Here is a 15,450-nt window from a genome sequence, read left to right as displayed (position 1 = left end):
GATACCAATGTTGATCTCAATCTTGCTATTCCTACGATAAGCAAGGCACCAGTTCACAGTAGGCTGATTATAATACGGACCCAATTTGAACTGAATACAGAAGGACAGTCATACTCCGAGCACCAATTTATATACCTCCCAGGCAGGATTATGACGCCCAGTATGACGTCGCATTGGGGGAGCTATGATAGATTTGAAAATGAATATAAATTGGAAATTCTTATTCCATCTGACATGTATAGCCTTTTGATAGAAGTTTTGCGCATCCACGTGCGATACTGTGTAGACGTCTGATACAGTAAAAGGAGTAGCGTTATGGATGAGTTTTTTTTGTTGTTTTTTTTTTTACAAATTATGGCGCCAAAAAAGTGCGTGAAGGTCTCTTATTTAAATACTGTATCGTGCGCTCAGGAAAGGGGGCCGTACGCGCATTGAAAGAGTAGGCATCCAAAACGGATTCACTTTTTTTTTTTTTTTATACTGTGCCCGTATTGTATCAGCTTGAAGGTAATTTAAATTTTGAACAGCAGCTGCTTTATACCTTTGCATTTATTTTATTAAAGTTTTAGTACAAGTGCCATGTATTTTATTGTAGGTTTTATGCATGTGCATTTTGTTTTAATTGATATGCATGTTTATTGTGAACCACCTTGAACAAATTGGAAATAGTGGGTTAATAAAATGGATTAAATAAATGCACATATCTGCTCACAGCCATGTGTGTGAATAATTGCTGCCCTGCTCATTTGTTTGAAAGTCATCTTCCTGAGTTTAAAAAATTTCTGAAAGCACTTTATTTCTCAGCTAATCCCAACACTATGAATACAAATAGATGTGACATTACTATTTATCATAAGCCTAAGCAGACATCACAAAGTTCAAAAGTATATCAGAACAATGCAAATGGTTTCAAAAGTGGACTTAAAAATCATAAGGTCTGAAGTCATTTCAATAGGTCATCCAGTCCACCTCTTTTCCTCAAGGCAGGTTCCACTGTACTTAACCTCAAACAAAAAAAAAAAATCCATTCACCTTTTCTTTAAAAACATCTCGTGATTTTCATTAGAGATTTAAAAATACACATGGCTATAAAAAAAAGAAAAACACACAACTTTCAAAAAGAGGTAGAATACCCACAAACTATATAAAAATGAAGAAACAGAAATAAAGACATAATACAGACAAAAAAACTGAAAAAAATTAATATTTTGAAGATTCCAGTGAGATGCACTGCTACTTTAAAATTGATCTGATCTTTTTTCAGATAAGTTGGACATTCTAACAATACTCCCTGCCCACCACCTAAAAAACAGACTTGTTTCAAATGTTAACAGTATTTTCAGTGACTAGATGGCAATCTTCATAGAAAAGGCAAATCAAAATTAACATTCTAAAAGCTGAATGAAATGTTTTCCTAACCAATTTAATGGGAGCCAGATTCTCTAGGCGTTATTTGTGCAGTAATACAAACAGATGGCATATATAAACCATTGCATATTTGATGTTTATAAAATGTTTGAGAAACCTAGACTTGAGAGTTGCATAACTGCATCATAAGACCATATGGCTCAGTGAATCTGTCATAAGAGGCTAAGGAATGGCAAATGAAATTATGCTCTCTGGCTAAGGTATTCTACCCTGAGATATCAGCTGTGTAGTCTGGTGTAGTAAAGAAATGACAGGAGACATGTAAACCTCTCCCCCATTGTGGGAGGGGCTACAAAAATAACTCCACCTCTCAGCTGTATGTTTAGGGACAGACATGTAATGTGCCCACACAACCAGGGATGGGGAGGAGCAGCTGGAGCATAAAACCCACCTTATGTAGCTACAGCAAGTATTGCATATAAAAATCAGTGCATGCACAGTTACACAGCGCATTAGGATTCTTATACTCTAGTCTATAGCAAAACACAGACAAATGGCATTATAGTAAAAAGAAAAAAAAAAAGAAAGAATTTTATTAACATGGAAAATTGAGGAAAATCAGGTTGCAAGATTTAAAAGAAAAATCACTAGCCCTACTCTGTATCTCAGTTCATTTCACTTGCAAAATACTTCAAACTCCCACCTTAATTCTGGCCAGAATAACAACATAAGTTCTCAGCTAAGTCTCACGTGAGTTCTGTTTTACTTTTCTTTAGACAAGCTGCTCAACTGTGTGCTTGAGATCATGTGGCTGCAGGGTCCACTTGCTTCAGGAGATTGAAGTACCAGTTCTCACAAAAAACAAAAAAACAAAAAAAGATATATCTATAAAAATTCCCTCTCTACTCTATATAAAATCGTGACAAATCTTCCTAATTTCCTTGCAATTAAGTCAGCCTGATACTGAATGTACGCAGATACTAAATACTGTCCTTCTAGCTATAAATGAAACAAAAGGTCAGGAAATACTTGAAACTCACACTTTTCCCATACTACAAAATAACAAACCACTGCTTTTTCAGAACTGCTATGCAATTACTATTCTACAGACTATGGTGATGATGAACGCTCCAATCAATCTGCAACAGATCTTTCTTTGGTGGTAGCAACCATATGGCTGGGGTAGGAACCTCACCTCATTGCTATGTCCTATCTTTTGCTTGCTCTGTCTGACTGTAAACAAACAAAAAAAAAAAAAAAGACAACCTCTCTTTTATACCTAATTTAAAAAGTTCACTGAGAGGCAAGATGGCAGCATAGATGGAGGTCATGGATGGAGTTGCTCCCTGTCTTGGTTTCAAGAAAATATTTCCTCCAAAATGCCTCCAAAGAGGAAGTGAAAGGTGAGAGTTTACCCTTCCCTACCATTGCCTTCACCAATACAGCAGGAAATAATCCGATATATGTCCTCACCTGCACAAAAACTCCCAGTAACAGAGGATCCTGATGACTAGAGCTGCTTGGGAGGGCAGCCCAAATCTACAGAGGAGGCTTCACTGAGTCCTAATCTTGGATTTCCACCAGCGCAGAGAGCAAGTGATGAGTGCCCTGGAAGTACTACCACAGGGGTCACCATTTCTAGTCCGGAGGCGGCGGCTTTGCAAGCCCACGAAGAAGGACTGGAATTGGAGACAGCCGACCCGAGACCAGAAGAGGAGGAGGTAGAACTGGCCTGGGTTAACCCCAGGAGTGGAAGTGACGAACAGGCTGCAGGCGGTGAGTCCCTGGAAACTCTAACTCGTCCTGCCGTGGTCACACTAGAAATGCTGTGGGACTTAATGGCTGGTATGGCGACTAATATTAAAGGCCTGAATGAAAAGTTTGATTCTATAAGTGGGAAAAAATAAGAAAATTATTCCTTACCTGCTAATTTTCGTTCCTGTAATACCATGGATCATTCCAGACGGTGGGTTATGTTCCATGTCCAGCAGATGGAGTCAGAACACAAAATTCCCAGGGGAGGACCCATATAACCACGCCTCCCCAGTAACAGCTCTCAGTAACTAGACTAACAAAGCCCAAAAGAGAGAGACTAAAAACAGAGGGATCAAGTAATCAAAGAAGGAATTGAAATAACCACTGTCCAAATAAACAGCAACTAAATTCTGAACAGTGAACTTGCGAACAGCAGTGTGTGAACAAAAAAGACGCGCAGTATTTGAAATACAGAGTAAAAGATTGTTAAGACAGGTAGGCAGGGATGTCCCACAAGCAAACCCCCAAACCAAGGGAGGGTGTCTGGAATGATCCATGGTATTACAGGAACGAAAATTAGCAGGTAAGGAATAATTTTCTTTTCCCTGTACATACCAGGATCATTCCAGACGGTGGGATGCACCAAAGCTTTCCCATCACGGGTGGGCCGCAGACAGCCCTGCTCGTATTACCTTGTCTCCAAGCTGACCGCCTGATGGAGCACAGACATCCAGGCGATAATGTCTCGCAAAAGTATGGATCGACTTCCAGGTGGCCGCCCTACAAATCTCCTGAGTGGAGACGGAGGAGCTCTCCGCCCAAGATGACGCCTGGGCTAGAAGAGAATGAGCCTTGACAACCAGCGGAGAGGACTTACCTACGCCAAGGTACGCCGCTATGATCGCTCCCTTCAACCACCGCACTATAGATTGTTTGGAGGCAATGCAACCCTTCCGGGGTCCGGACCAGAGGATAAACAGATGATCGGAGAGTCGAAAATCATTAGTCACCTCCAGATAGCGTATCAGAGACCGCCATACATCCAGTGTATGCAGGTCTCCAGACTCAGAAGAGGCAAAAGATGGTAATTCCACCGATTGGTTGAGGTGGAATGCCAAAACCACTTTAGGGAGAAAAGAAGGAACCGTCCTCAGCGAAACCCCTTCAGGCGTGAAACGAAGATATGGTTCACGACAGGATAGGGCCTGCAGCTCGGAAATACGTCTTGCTGAACTGATTGCCACGAGAAAAATGGTCTTGGAGAGTGACGTCCTTGATGGTAGCCGAGCTTAGAGGTTCGAACGGCGAACCACAGAGGATTCGGAGCACCAGATTCAGATTCCACGACGGACAAGGTGGACGAATCGGAGGCTTCAAGTGTTTCACTCCTTTAAGGAAACGGGAGACGTCCGGATGAGAGGACAGAAACTCCTTATTTCCACTGCGAAGAAAAGCCCTCAAGGCCGCCACCTGAACCCGAAGAGAATTGTAAGCAAGACCCAAATCCAAACCTGCCTGCAAGAAGGAAAGGACTTGTGGTACTGAGGCCTGCATGGGAAGAATGTCATTCACTCCACACCAATCCTCAAAGACCTTCCAGACTCGAACATAGGTAACAGAGGTGGACATCTTACATGTTTTCAGTAGCGTTGAAATAACCGGCTCCGGATAACCGCGCCTCCTCAACTGACGCCTCTCAAAAGCCACGCCGCAAGACAGAAGCGATCTGCCTCCTTGAAAAATATTGGTCCCTGACATAGAAGACGTGGCAGCTGACCAAGATGAAGGGGACCCTCCACCGTCAAATTGCGCAGATCCGCGAACCACGGTCGTCGGGGCCACTCTGGCGCCACAAGGATCACCGGCCCTTGGTGTGCCTCTATCCTGCGGATGACCTTGCCCACGAGGGGCCACGGTGGGAAAACATATAGGAGACAGTGGCGCGGCCAGGGCAGGACCAGCGCGTCCACGCCCTCGGTGCCGCGCTCCCGCCTGCGGCTGAAGAAGCGGGCGTCCTTTGCATTTCCGGCGGTTGCCACTAGGTATATGTGCGGTGTCCCCCATCGCCGTACTATTATCCGCATCGCCTGTTGCGAGAGCTCCCACTCTCTGGGATCCAAGTTTTGTCAGCTGAGAAAGTCCGCCTATACGTTGTCTACTCCTGCTATATGCGAGGCCGCTAGTCGTTGGAGGTGAAGCTCTGCCCACTCCATCAATTTGTCGGTTTCCAGAGAGACCAACCGACTTCTCGTGCCTCCCTGGCGATTGATGTACGCCACTGTAGTCGCATTGTCCGATAGCATCCTGACTGCTTGATGGCGTACTATGGGGAAGAAACCCTGTAACGCCAGACGGACCGCCCTGGTCTCCAAGCGGTTGATGGGCCACTTCGACTGTTCGTCTGTCCATCGACCCTGGATTGAGCTGTCCCGACAGACCGCTCCCCAGCCTGTGAGGCTGGCGTCCGTGGTGATAATCACCCAATCCGGGTCCTCCAGCGACACCCCCTGAGCTAGGTGCCGCGGTTCCAGCCACCAATGGAGACTGATGAAGGTTCCTCTCGCAATTGGAAGGATTGCCTGGAAATCTCTCGACACCGGCTGCCACCAGGAGAGTAGGGATCTCTGCAGAGGCCTCAGATGCGCGAATGCCCAAGGAACCAGATCGATGGTCGAGGCCATGGTCCCCAGTACCTGCAGGCAGTGGGCATCTCGAGCGCCATAAATCCTTGAATCTGCTGACACAGAGAATGAGCTCTGCCCGGATGCAGAAAAACCCTGGCATTCTTGGTGTCGAAGTGAGCTCCCAGAAATCCAACGACTGGGACGGGACCAGGCTGCTCTTGGTGAAGTTGACAATCCATCCCAGAGATTGGAGAAGTTGTACCACTATGTCGACTGCGAGGATACACTGCGCTCGTGACTTTGCACGGATGAGCCAATCGTCTAGGTAAGGATGCACAAGGATGCCGCCACTACCACCATGATCTTCGTGAAAACCCGTGGAGCTGTGGCCAGGCCAAAGGGAAGAGCGTGAAATTGGAAGTGTTGACCCAAAATTTTGAAGCGTAGGTAACGCTGATGAGCTTGACAAATTGTTATGTGGAGATACGCCTCCGTGAGAACCAACGAAGCCAAGAATTCTCCCGGATGAACTGCCGCTAACACTGAACGGAGTGTCTCCATGTGGAAATGAGGGACTCTGAGGGACCAGTTGACCTGCTTGAGGTCCAGGATAGGACGAAAAGTACCTTCCTTCTTGGGAACCACAAAGTAGATTGAATAATGCCCCCGGCCCAGTTCGGCGGCTGGCACCGGCACTATGGCCCCCAATTGAAGGAGACGATCGAGGGTCTGCCGCACGGCTCCCTGTTTGATTAAGGACCCGCAAGGGGAAAACAGGAACCGGTCCCGAGGAGCGCAAACAAAATCCAAAGCGTAACCGCGTCTTAGAATATCCAGAACCCATTGATCCGACGTAATTTGGACCCACTCTTCGTAGAAGAGAGCAAGGCGACCCCCCAGTCGAGGGACCACCTCGCGGGTCCGTCTGGCATCATTGGGTAGATTTAGCGGATGTACCAGCACCCTGCGCTTCCTTACCCTGGCGGCGCCCATGAAAGGGCCGGTTCCAGGAGTGCGAACGAGAAGAGGGAGCCCGAGGTGGCTGTTGCCTCTGAGGACGTGCTCTCCGCTGGTTACAATAACGGTTACTGGAGTAATTATATGATCTTGACGAACGGGGTCGATCTTCGGGCAACTTGTGCACCGCGTTCTCATTAAGGGACTTGATGATCTGATCCAAGTCTTCGAAGAGGCAATTGCGAAGCAAAAGGAGCCGACTCGCTGAGACCGCCGCCACCATGGTTCGGGCTAGGACCCTTAAAAGATCATATAAAGCATCCGCTCCATAGGCAACCACAGCTTCCAGTCTGTCCGCCTGGTGAGCCTCAGCGTCTGGTAAGGACTGGGAGGTGAGAAGCTGCTGCACCCACCGAAGACCCGCTCGCTGTGCGAGGGAACTGCAGATAGCCGCCCGCATCCCTAAGGCCGAGACCTCAAAGATACGCTTGAGGTAAACCTCCAGCTTCCGATCCTGCATATCCTTCAATGCCGTCCCTCCAGTGACAGGAATAGTGGTATGCTTTGTGACCGCTGATACCGCAGAATCTACGGCGGGAACTTTGAGAATTTCCAAAAAATCAGCTGGCAGGGGATACAATTTTTTTTTTTTTCCATGGCTCTACCGACCCTAAGGTTGGCCTTCGGGGAATCCCATTCCCGAGTGATCAACTGCAAGATCTTGTGATGAGTGGGAAAAGACTTGGCTAGAAGCCGCAGTCCTGCTAGGAGGGGGTCCCCCTTCTTGAGAGCCGGGTCAGGCCCCACCGGTTCTGGAGGAGGATCAATATCCATTTCCTGGAGGATGTAGGAAATGAGGTCTTCTAACTCCGCCGCTTGGAAGATGCGGAGGACCCTAGGGTCATCGCCCTCCACCTGGGCCGCCAAGGTGGGGTCGTCCACGTCAGGGTCCTGGGATTGTCCTTCCCCCGACGAAGTCTGTATTATCGATGGTGTCCCGGTAGGGCCAAGAGATGTCCCCGTTCCCCCGCCTACTAAAGGGGGGGCGAGCCTGAGGGAGGGTCCCACCCAGGAGGGGGGCAGGACATGGTATCTTGGGAGGAGAGGGTCCCCAGGTCCCGAAGGTCGTGCCTCTGCTCTGAAGAAAAGCCCTGTGCATCAGGACTATGAATTCAGGGGAAAAGGCCTGGCATCCTGAGGGGTCACCCCCCCCGGGGGGGGGGATCCCCCCTCTGCCTATCAGGATTAAACTCGGAGTAAGGGTCCAAAACGGGCCTAGAAGTGGAGAACGGATTATCCGTGTCCTCCTCAGAAAGCACGGCATCAGAATCTTGCAACAAAATGGCCGCCGTTCCCGCGTTGAGAGAGAACGGGGCCTGGCGCTTCCTTCCCACGCGGTCTGCAGCTCGAATGTCCTTGCTAGTAGCTGGCGCACATTCCCCCCTCGGGGAAACAGCCTGAGCACAGACCCTCTTCAGAAAATAATCCGGCCCTGTCGGAGCCCTCACAAGGCGCCGCGGACTGCAACGCCGCAGGGAGAGAGAGAGAGAGGGGAGGGAGGCTCTACAGGTGGCTCGCGCCTAAAATGAGCGCCGACCCGGCAACGGACGTTTGCCGCGGTCCCCCACCGACCTAAAGAAGAACTGACGGGGAATTAACCTCCCGACAGCAGGCGGCCCCGGGGAATGGTGCTTCGCGGGGCCGCAGGTCGGGACGTCGGTCGCTCCCCAAAAGGATATAAAACCTGGGTCAGGAGGGAGAGGCCGGCACTACCGACTTTCACCTCAGAGAGCCGAACGGAGTCCAAAAATTGCAGTCTTCTGCTGAAAAAGAAGATGAAACAAAAATACACTTACCCCAACTGAGCCCTCAGTGAGGAAAATGAGAAAAGAAAGAAAGAAAACAGGCAACAGCCTGTCAGCAAGTCACCAGGCTAGAGAGCGATGAGCCAGCACCAGCAGAGAGCTCTCCCCCTGCTGTAAGAGGAGCCTTAGCAAAGTGACCTAAACTGTAAATTTAAAACTTCCTATTTTTATTTTTTTTTTTAAACTTGATCCCCCTGAGAAGGTAGCCCTAAGATAACAAGCTGGGGACCACAAGTCCCCTGCTCACATCTGCTGGAGTCAGAACGTTACTGAGAGCTGTTACAGGGGAGGCGTGGTTATATGGGTCCTCCCCTGGGAATTTTGTGTTCTGACTCCATCTGCTGGACATGGAACATAACCCACCGTCTGGAATGATCCTGGTATGTGCAGGGAACAACAAGATATCCTCCAAATACAGAAACAAATAAAGAAATCTGAGGACAGATTTAAAAGTCTTGAAGAAAGAGAAAAAGATTCAGGAATTTCATGCTGCAGTGGTTAAAAGATAGAGAACGTATATCTAGACGCATAGAGGCTTTTGAAAATAATGCCAAGCGTTTAGATTTACGTTTTCTTAACTTCCCTAGAGTCGCTGGGTTAGTACCATTAGAAACTATTAAAAGATTTCTAAAAGAAACACTAGGATTTACTGAACTGCCTATGATTCATGTTTGTTATTTCCTGTCTAAAAGAAATGTACATTTGAGCACATCTGAATTACCTTTTCAGGGAGATCTTACAAATTTTCTTGAAAATTCTGCCTTACAAGTAATAGATTGGAGTACTTTATTGGTAACTTTTGTTAATTCTCTGGACCTAAATAAGGCCATGAAAAAATATTTTAGTAAGTACCCTATTATCTTCTATGATAAACTTGTTAAGATCTTCCCAGATCTCGCTTTAACCACGCAGAATCCAAGAAAAGAATTTCTAGCCTTTTGTCAGGAAGTGATCACACTAGGTTTCTCTTGTTTTACGTGTAAGTGTCTGATAAAAAAACAGGAGGTAATATTTATCTTTTTTGTGCCTGAGCAATTCAAGAATTTTGTGGAACATAGGAAACTAGTCACTTCTTCCCCAGCTTCTAGTTAAGAATTTAAAAAAATTGTGCAGTTTGTTCTATGTTGGGCCTTTTCTTATTTTAAAAAAATGTAATGGATAAATCTTTAAATTTCAGCCTCAGTTACATTGCTATATTGTTATTTTGCTATGAAATTACCATTGGTTGTATAGGTAAGAGTGGGAATGACATATGATGAGATTTGAGATAATTCTTTGTGTTTTAGTATTGATATTTTGGAAATGTCACGACCCCATATTTCTTTTATAAATCGATGTTTTCTTTGAAATAATGAAAATAAATAATTTTTTTTAAAAAGTTAATTAGCAATCGATCCCCTGCTCCTCATAGGCTCTGGTCCAGGATTACACCGCAAGTTCTGATTCAAAGAACTGCCATAGGTCCATTCAACTCGGACTTTTCCTTCTGCGGAAATATCCATTTAATCCTAGCAATTGTAGCCAGGTCCAACTGATGTCACTGCAGTTCAGGGGATAATTCCAGCCATGCCCCCTCCCCTTGTAGTGGAACCAGAGGGTAATTTAACATTTGCATAAGTGAGAAGGTCTTCTGTAGGCTTCAAGAGAAAGAATTTGTATTGGTCCCTCTCTGTCTGGACCAACATTCACAAGTCACCATTTGCCTTTACTGTTCTTCCCGGGTTTGTTTGGTTTTTTTTTTACTTCGAACAGAGAGTGAACAGGGGTTCTCCCCTTTGCAATTTAATTCACCTTTGCTAGTCAGAGCAAGAACAATATCTTAAGCTTCTGGCTTACAGTCTAGTAGCACCTTTACTCCTGGAGGAATTCTACACACAAAAAGCTTAAAATTCTGCAATATTCTGCATATTTTATATTGGTCAAAATAACAGTTTACATGACAGTTTTTAACTAATTAAATTTTAAATTAATACAAAAAAATTTCTTAAAGATGCAAAATTTTAAATATTTTCAGCAGAATTTCCCTAGAAATTCACTGTACAAGTGTCTCTTCCATTCGCTCTCCCTACTCCCCTGGCCACTTTGCCCTTCTAGGCCCCAACTTCTCTACCTGCCAGTATCTCTCACCTCCACCTCAAGGCTCAACCCCTTCCACTCTATCGCCACTCCCAGAGTTTGACCCTGTTCTCAGTACGGCCCCTCTCACACCCATGCTCCCTCTCTCTAGAGCTCACACACATGCTCATAAAGGCTCCCTCGCAAACACACATCCCTTCATACAGGGTCCCTCTTTCTTGCCTACACATCTATACAAGCCCCCTTTCTCTCACACACACCCCTTCACACAGGCTCTCACATATACACAATCCCTTCACACAGGCTAGCACCCTCACATACATACGATCCCTTTCTCATACACACCAGCTCCCAGTCTCTCACATACATACACACTCCTTTACAATCTCTTCATGCAGGCTCCCTCTCTCTGACAACCACATTCAAGCACCCCCCAGCTCTCTCTCACACCCTCCTGCTTACCCTCCCTAGTCTCTCCCCCCCCTCCCCTCTCATCTCCCTCTCCCATAACCCTTCCCCCTCACACACTCCTCTCTACACACATTCACTCTCACCGGGGCCTTCATCTATGCCATGAGCGGGGGCCTTCATCTTCGCTGCAAACACACACGCTCCGCTCATGGCACGCCGGAGCCTTCATGTTTGCCGCAAACGGCACACGCTCTATTTGCAGCATGCCGGGGTCTCCTAAGCCAAATTCTGTGCGGGGGGGGGGGGGGATTCAGCACAGATTTCCCCCAGGACTACACCTTGTAGACTAACCTTTGAAGCATGAGCTTTCAAGGACAGCTTTCAGATTCAAAAAGTGGTGTACAGGAGATGGGTAAAATATATACAAAAAAAACACAAAGGCATTGGATTTGGCAGGACATGGTGTGGAGAGAGTATTAATAGCATTCTATAGTATAGTCTACAGACATCTCAGGCAAGTATGAAAAGACAGAATGATCTGAAAACAGTTTAAATGAGTCATGAAGCTATTGTCTCTGTTCAGACCTAGGGGGATCATATTAACTATAAAGGTGTCACCAGACTCCTGTCATTTTTTTACCCCAAGACAAAACTGAAAACATCCTGGTACAAAACAAGTGTGAAAAAAAAACAAAACTATCACTACACTAGAGTGCTAAAGGCTGGAGGCCAAAGCACATGAGGTAAGCATCAAATTGCAGGACTTACAAGATCCCTGTCAGTATTACACTACCTACCTTTCAGCCCAACTCCCACTATTGCAGACCTACAAACCTCAGGATTAGCCACATTAGCAGCCGTGCAAGCCAGAGCAAGTTCCTGTTTCGCCACCTTGCATAATATAAACATGAAATTCACAATGAGAGCGCTAGCACTGTAAAGTCAACACTGATGAACAGTAAATATTTCTAGTAACATCACTAGGTGTGATGTAGAAAAGCTGCAAAGCTCAAGCCGAGGCGTCCCGCTGCTACGGAGGCACAGGAAAGAGGAATCAATGGAAAGTACCCCGGAAATCGGCAAAATTCTTCCGAAAGCACCAAAACATGAGACATTTTACCACTAACAAAACTAGGAAATCTTCTGCCAAGCAAAAGCATGCATGGGGCTTCTCTCTCTTTTTGTAAAACGTAAAAGTCAACAAATAAGACAACTCAACAGAAATGTATCGCTTATGTTGCCCAATTTTTTTTAAAAAGTGTCACCTACAACAAATGTATTGACGCTCATGTCTACGTATTCAAAGGACGCACTAGATAATTCTGGTTTCGTGTGCTTTGTTCTTTTGGAAGAGACCGAAAGCATCTAAAAGTTATCCCCGACCCACGTCCGGAACAGAGAAACACATAACAGAGCGCGACAAAAAAAAAACATTTAAAAAGAAAGAGAAAACTCGGAGCCCGGCCCCCTACACACCCCAAACCTGATGATACGGGGCGAGAATCGTGCGGTCGGCATTCCCAAAGCAACCCTGTAAAGAAAGCGCGCGCGATGTAACTACCGCTGTGCAAAGTACGTCTTCAGGCACGCCACATCCCCACTCGAGAAACAGGGAGCTGGGCGAACTACTCACCAGCAGGTTGAGGAAGAACTAAGGGACCGTTTCCAACTGCTACCGCTACCGCTGCTCCCACCAGCAGCTCCATGTCCGCCCTTTCTCCCAGGCTCCGCACGCTCACAGCCAGTCGGTCACTCAGAACCCTCTCGTGCTCCCCCTGCTGTGCCTGCGCCTGCCAAAAGATGCCAGCCCCACACCGTTCCCTCCCCTTCCATGACGTCACCCAGCCTACGCGTCCAACTTCTTCCCTCCCCGTGACCCAGCGCGCGCTGGATCGCACCGGCCCAGCTCAAAGAGCCGGGAGCGGTAGCTCAAAGCCTACGTGCGGCGCTGTCAAAACCTGGAACTTTTCTGTAGTAACTCGCTGGCTTCTTCTTTTGCTCTTAAATTCTTTTCAACGCGTTGTCACACAAAAGTCATTAACAACTTGAATCCCCTCCCGTTTATTTCTTCCGCTTTTTTTTTATGTTGGGCTTGTTTTCGAAATCAATAAATACTTAAATGTTTCTGAAAGCTTTTTCAACTTAACCTTACCCACCATTCATTACAAATTTTAGTGAGCCAGAGTGCTCATCAAAACCCCAGACCCAAATAGGCATCTTACTGATAAGAAGTGGAAATGGGGCAGAAGTGATGCCCAGTTGCCCTGGCTCCACCAGGTTCTGTTTTTAAAATGGTGCCACCCAGGCCTGAGGCTGGCACCATTCTGTTTTGCCATCATACCGTATGTTGTTAGGCAAGAGCTAAGGGGATGGAACAGCTCCCCTATGAGGAAAGGCTGAAGAGGTTAGGGCTGTTCAGTTTGGAGAAGAGGTGGGGATATGATAGAGGTCTTGAAGGAGTAGATGTGAATTGGTTATTTACACTGTCGAATAATAGAAGGACTAGGTGGCATTCCATGAAGTTAGCAAGTAGCACATTTAAGACTAATCGGAGAAAATTATTTTTCACTCAACGCACAATAAAGCTCTGGAATTTGTTGCCAGAGGATGTGGTTAGTGCAGTTAGTGCAGCTGGGTTCAAAAAAAGCTGGATGGGTTCTTGGAGGAGAAGTCCATTAACGGCTATTAATCAAGTTTACTTAGGGAATAGCCACTGCTATTAATTGCATCAATAGCATGGGATCTTCTTAGTGTTTGGGTAATTGCCAGGTTCTTGTGGCCTGGTTTGGCCTCTGTTGGAAACAGGATGCTGGGCTTGATGGACCCTTGGTCTGACCCAGCATGGCAATTTCTTATGTTCTTATGTTTATTTATTATTTATTTATGTAACTCTTTTCTATACCGACATTCATGATACAAATCATATCATATCAGTTCACATGGAACAGGGGTGTTGTAACATTAATATTGAAGAGGAAGAAAAGTTACAATAAAACAAGGTTATGTGAACTTGGAAACAGAAACGTGCCAGGATTTAATACTTGTTAGAATATTTGCCAGTAGTTTCATCTTGGTCTGGAAAAAAGTACTGGGCCTTGGTGGGTATCCAGGAATGTTAAGGTTCTAGGATGGCTTCAAGGGTAAACTTTGGATGTTAACATAACAGTTATGAAGAACAAACAATTCTAAATGTAAATACCTTCAATGTCCAAAAATAGAATGAGAGAGAAAGGGGTTCACGCATACACAGAAGCCGTCTATCCATTAGATGGTGTTCAATCCTATCATCGTGTCCCCATGTCCTCTGCCCAACATATGTTTTGAGAATTTTAAGAATATGCAATTAAAAACAAATTAAAAACAATTTCCTGTCTAGTGGATAGATGGTTTTAGGTATGAGTGACCCCTTTCTCTCTCATATTATTTTTGGACATTGAAGGTATTTACATTTAGAGTGTTTGCCCTTCTCTTAGTTGCATGTTGATACTAAGTGATCTTTTTTTTCAATTGTTTTTTTTTCACTTAGGAGTAGAGCTTGGTCAGCGCAATGCTGATCTTTCCTTTCAGCTGTAGCCACTTCCATCCTACATACTTCAGCCTACAGAAAGAGACTTCAGCGGCTTTCTCTGGGCTGAAAGTCTCCCCTTTGGAACTGTTTGTACGTATACTTCTGAGGTATACCCCACATATTATGGTTCACAGTTACATTTAGTTACATTCACATATGGTTCACAGTTTACATTTAATTGAGTTTATGAAAGTTCTCTTTTAATAGTTTTCCTGTATACTTGTGTTAATGTATTCTGCCTTGAGGCGACTGTTTTAATGTATTTCCGCCCTGGAGGCGACTGTTCAGTTCCTTGTAAACCGGTGCGATATGTATTCTTTACAGGAACATCGGTATATAAAAATTAAAAATAAATAAATAAATAAATATTAAAGGATGGTGGCCTTACTCCTCGAATAGGTGGGGTACTTAATATAGAATCTTCCATCTGGATTTGTAGCCTGGAAGCTTGACTTGCTGTCATATTGCACAAAATGCTGTCCAAGTGGAATTTTGTCATCCTGCTAGAAGGACGGGTCATCTGGTTCACTAGAAAATAGTCTGGGTCCTCTCCTGGAGCCATATTAAGTATCATGGAAGCTAAAGGGGTAGACCAGGCTGTTGCAGCTTGCACGGATTATGCTATCTGTGTAAACAAAGTTTGTTGCTGATCAACATGCTCCTGTAGCGCTTGCTGCTGGGCCCTTTGGCCCTGTATGATAGGCTGCTGCTGCCTCTCTGTGAGGGCCTGGAGTAAGCACTCCATGCTGGCTCAGCAAGTGCCCAGGTGGAGCAGGCACCTCTTTGCTCTCAGAGTCCTCCAGCACTTGCACAATGAAAGGAAAAG

At 45.7% G+C, this 15,450-nt stretch overlaps 1 protein-coding gene across 2 annotated transcripts in view; it reads right to left on the bottom strand.

The window, feature by feature from the left end:
- Positions 1–12,841, bottom strand: part of RELL1 (RELT like 1) — a 156,584-nt gene extending 143,743 nt beyond the window's left edge. For both annotated transcript variants that reach the window (XM_029589553.1, XM_029589563.1), the window contains exon 1: positions 12,690–12,841. In XM_029589553.1, coding sequence (XP_029445413.1) covers positions 12,690–12,762 — 73 coding nt within the window. In that variant the 5' untranslated portion in view covers positions 12,763–12,841. The remainder of the gene's footprint in view (positions 1–12,689) is intronic.
- Between the last annotated feature and the right edge of the window lie 2,609 nt (positions 12,842–15,450).

Source organism: Rhinatrema bivittatum, chromosome 1 (assembly GCF_901001135.1).
Source record: "Rhinatrema bivittatum chromosome 1, aRhiBiv1.1, whole genome shotgun sequence".
Lineage (NCBI taxonomy): Eukaryota > Metazoa > Chordata > Amphibia > Gymnophiona > Rhinatrematidae > Rhinatrema > Rhinatrema bivittatum.
Note: the sequence above shows the minus strand (reverse complement) of the source record. Positions and strands in the feature narration are given on the sequence as shown.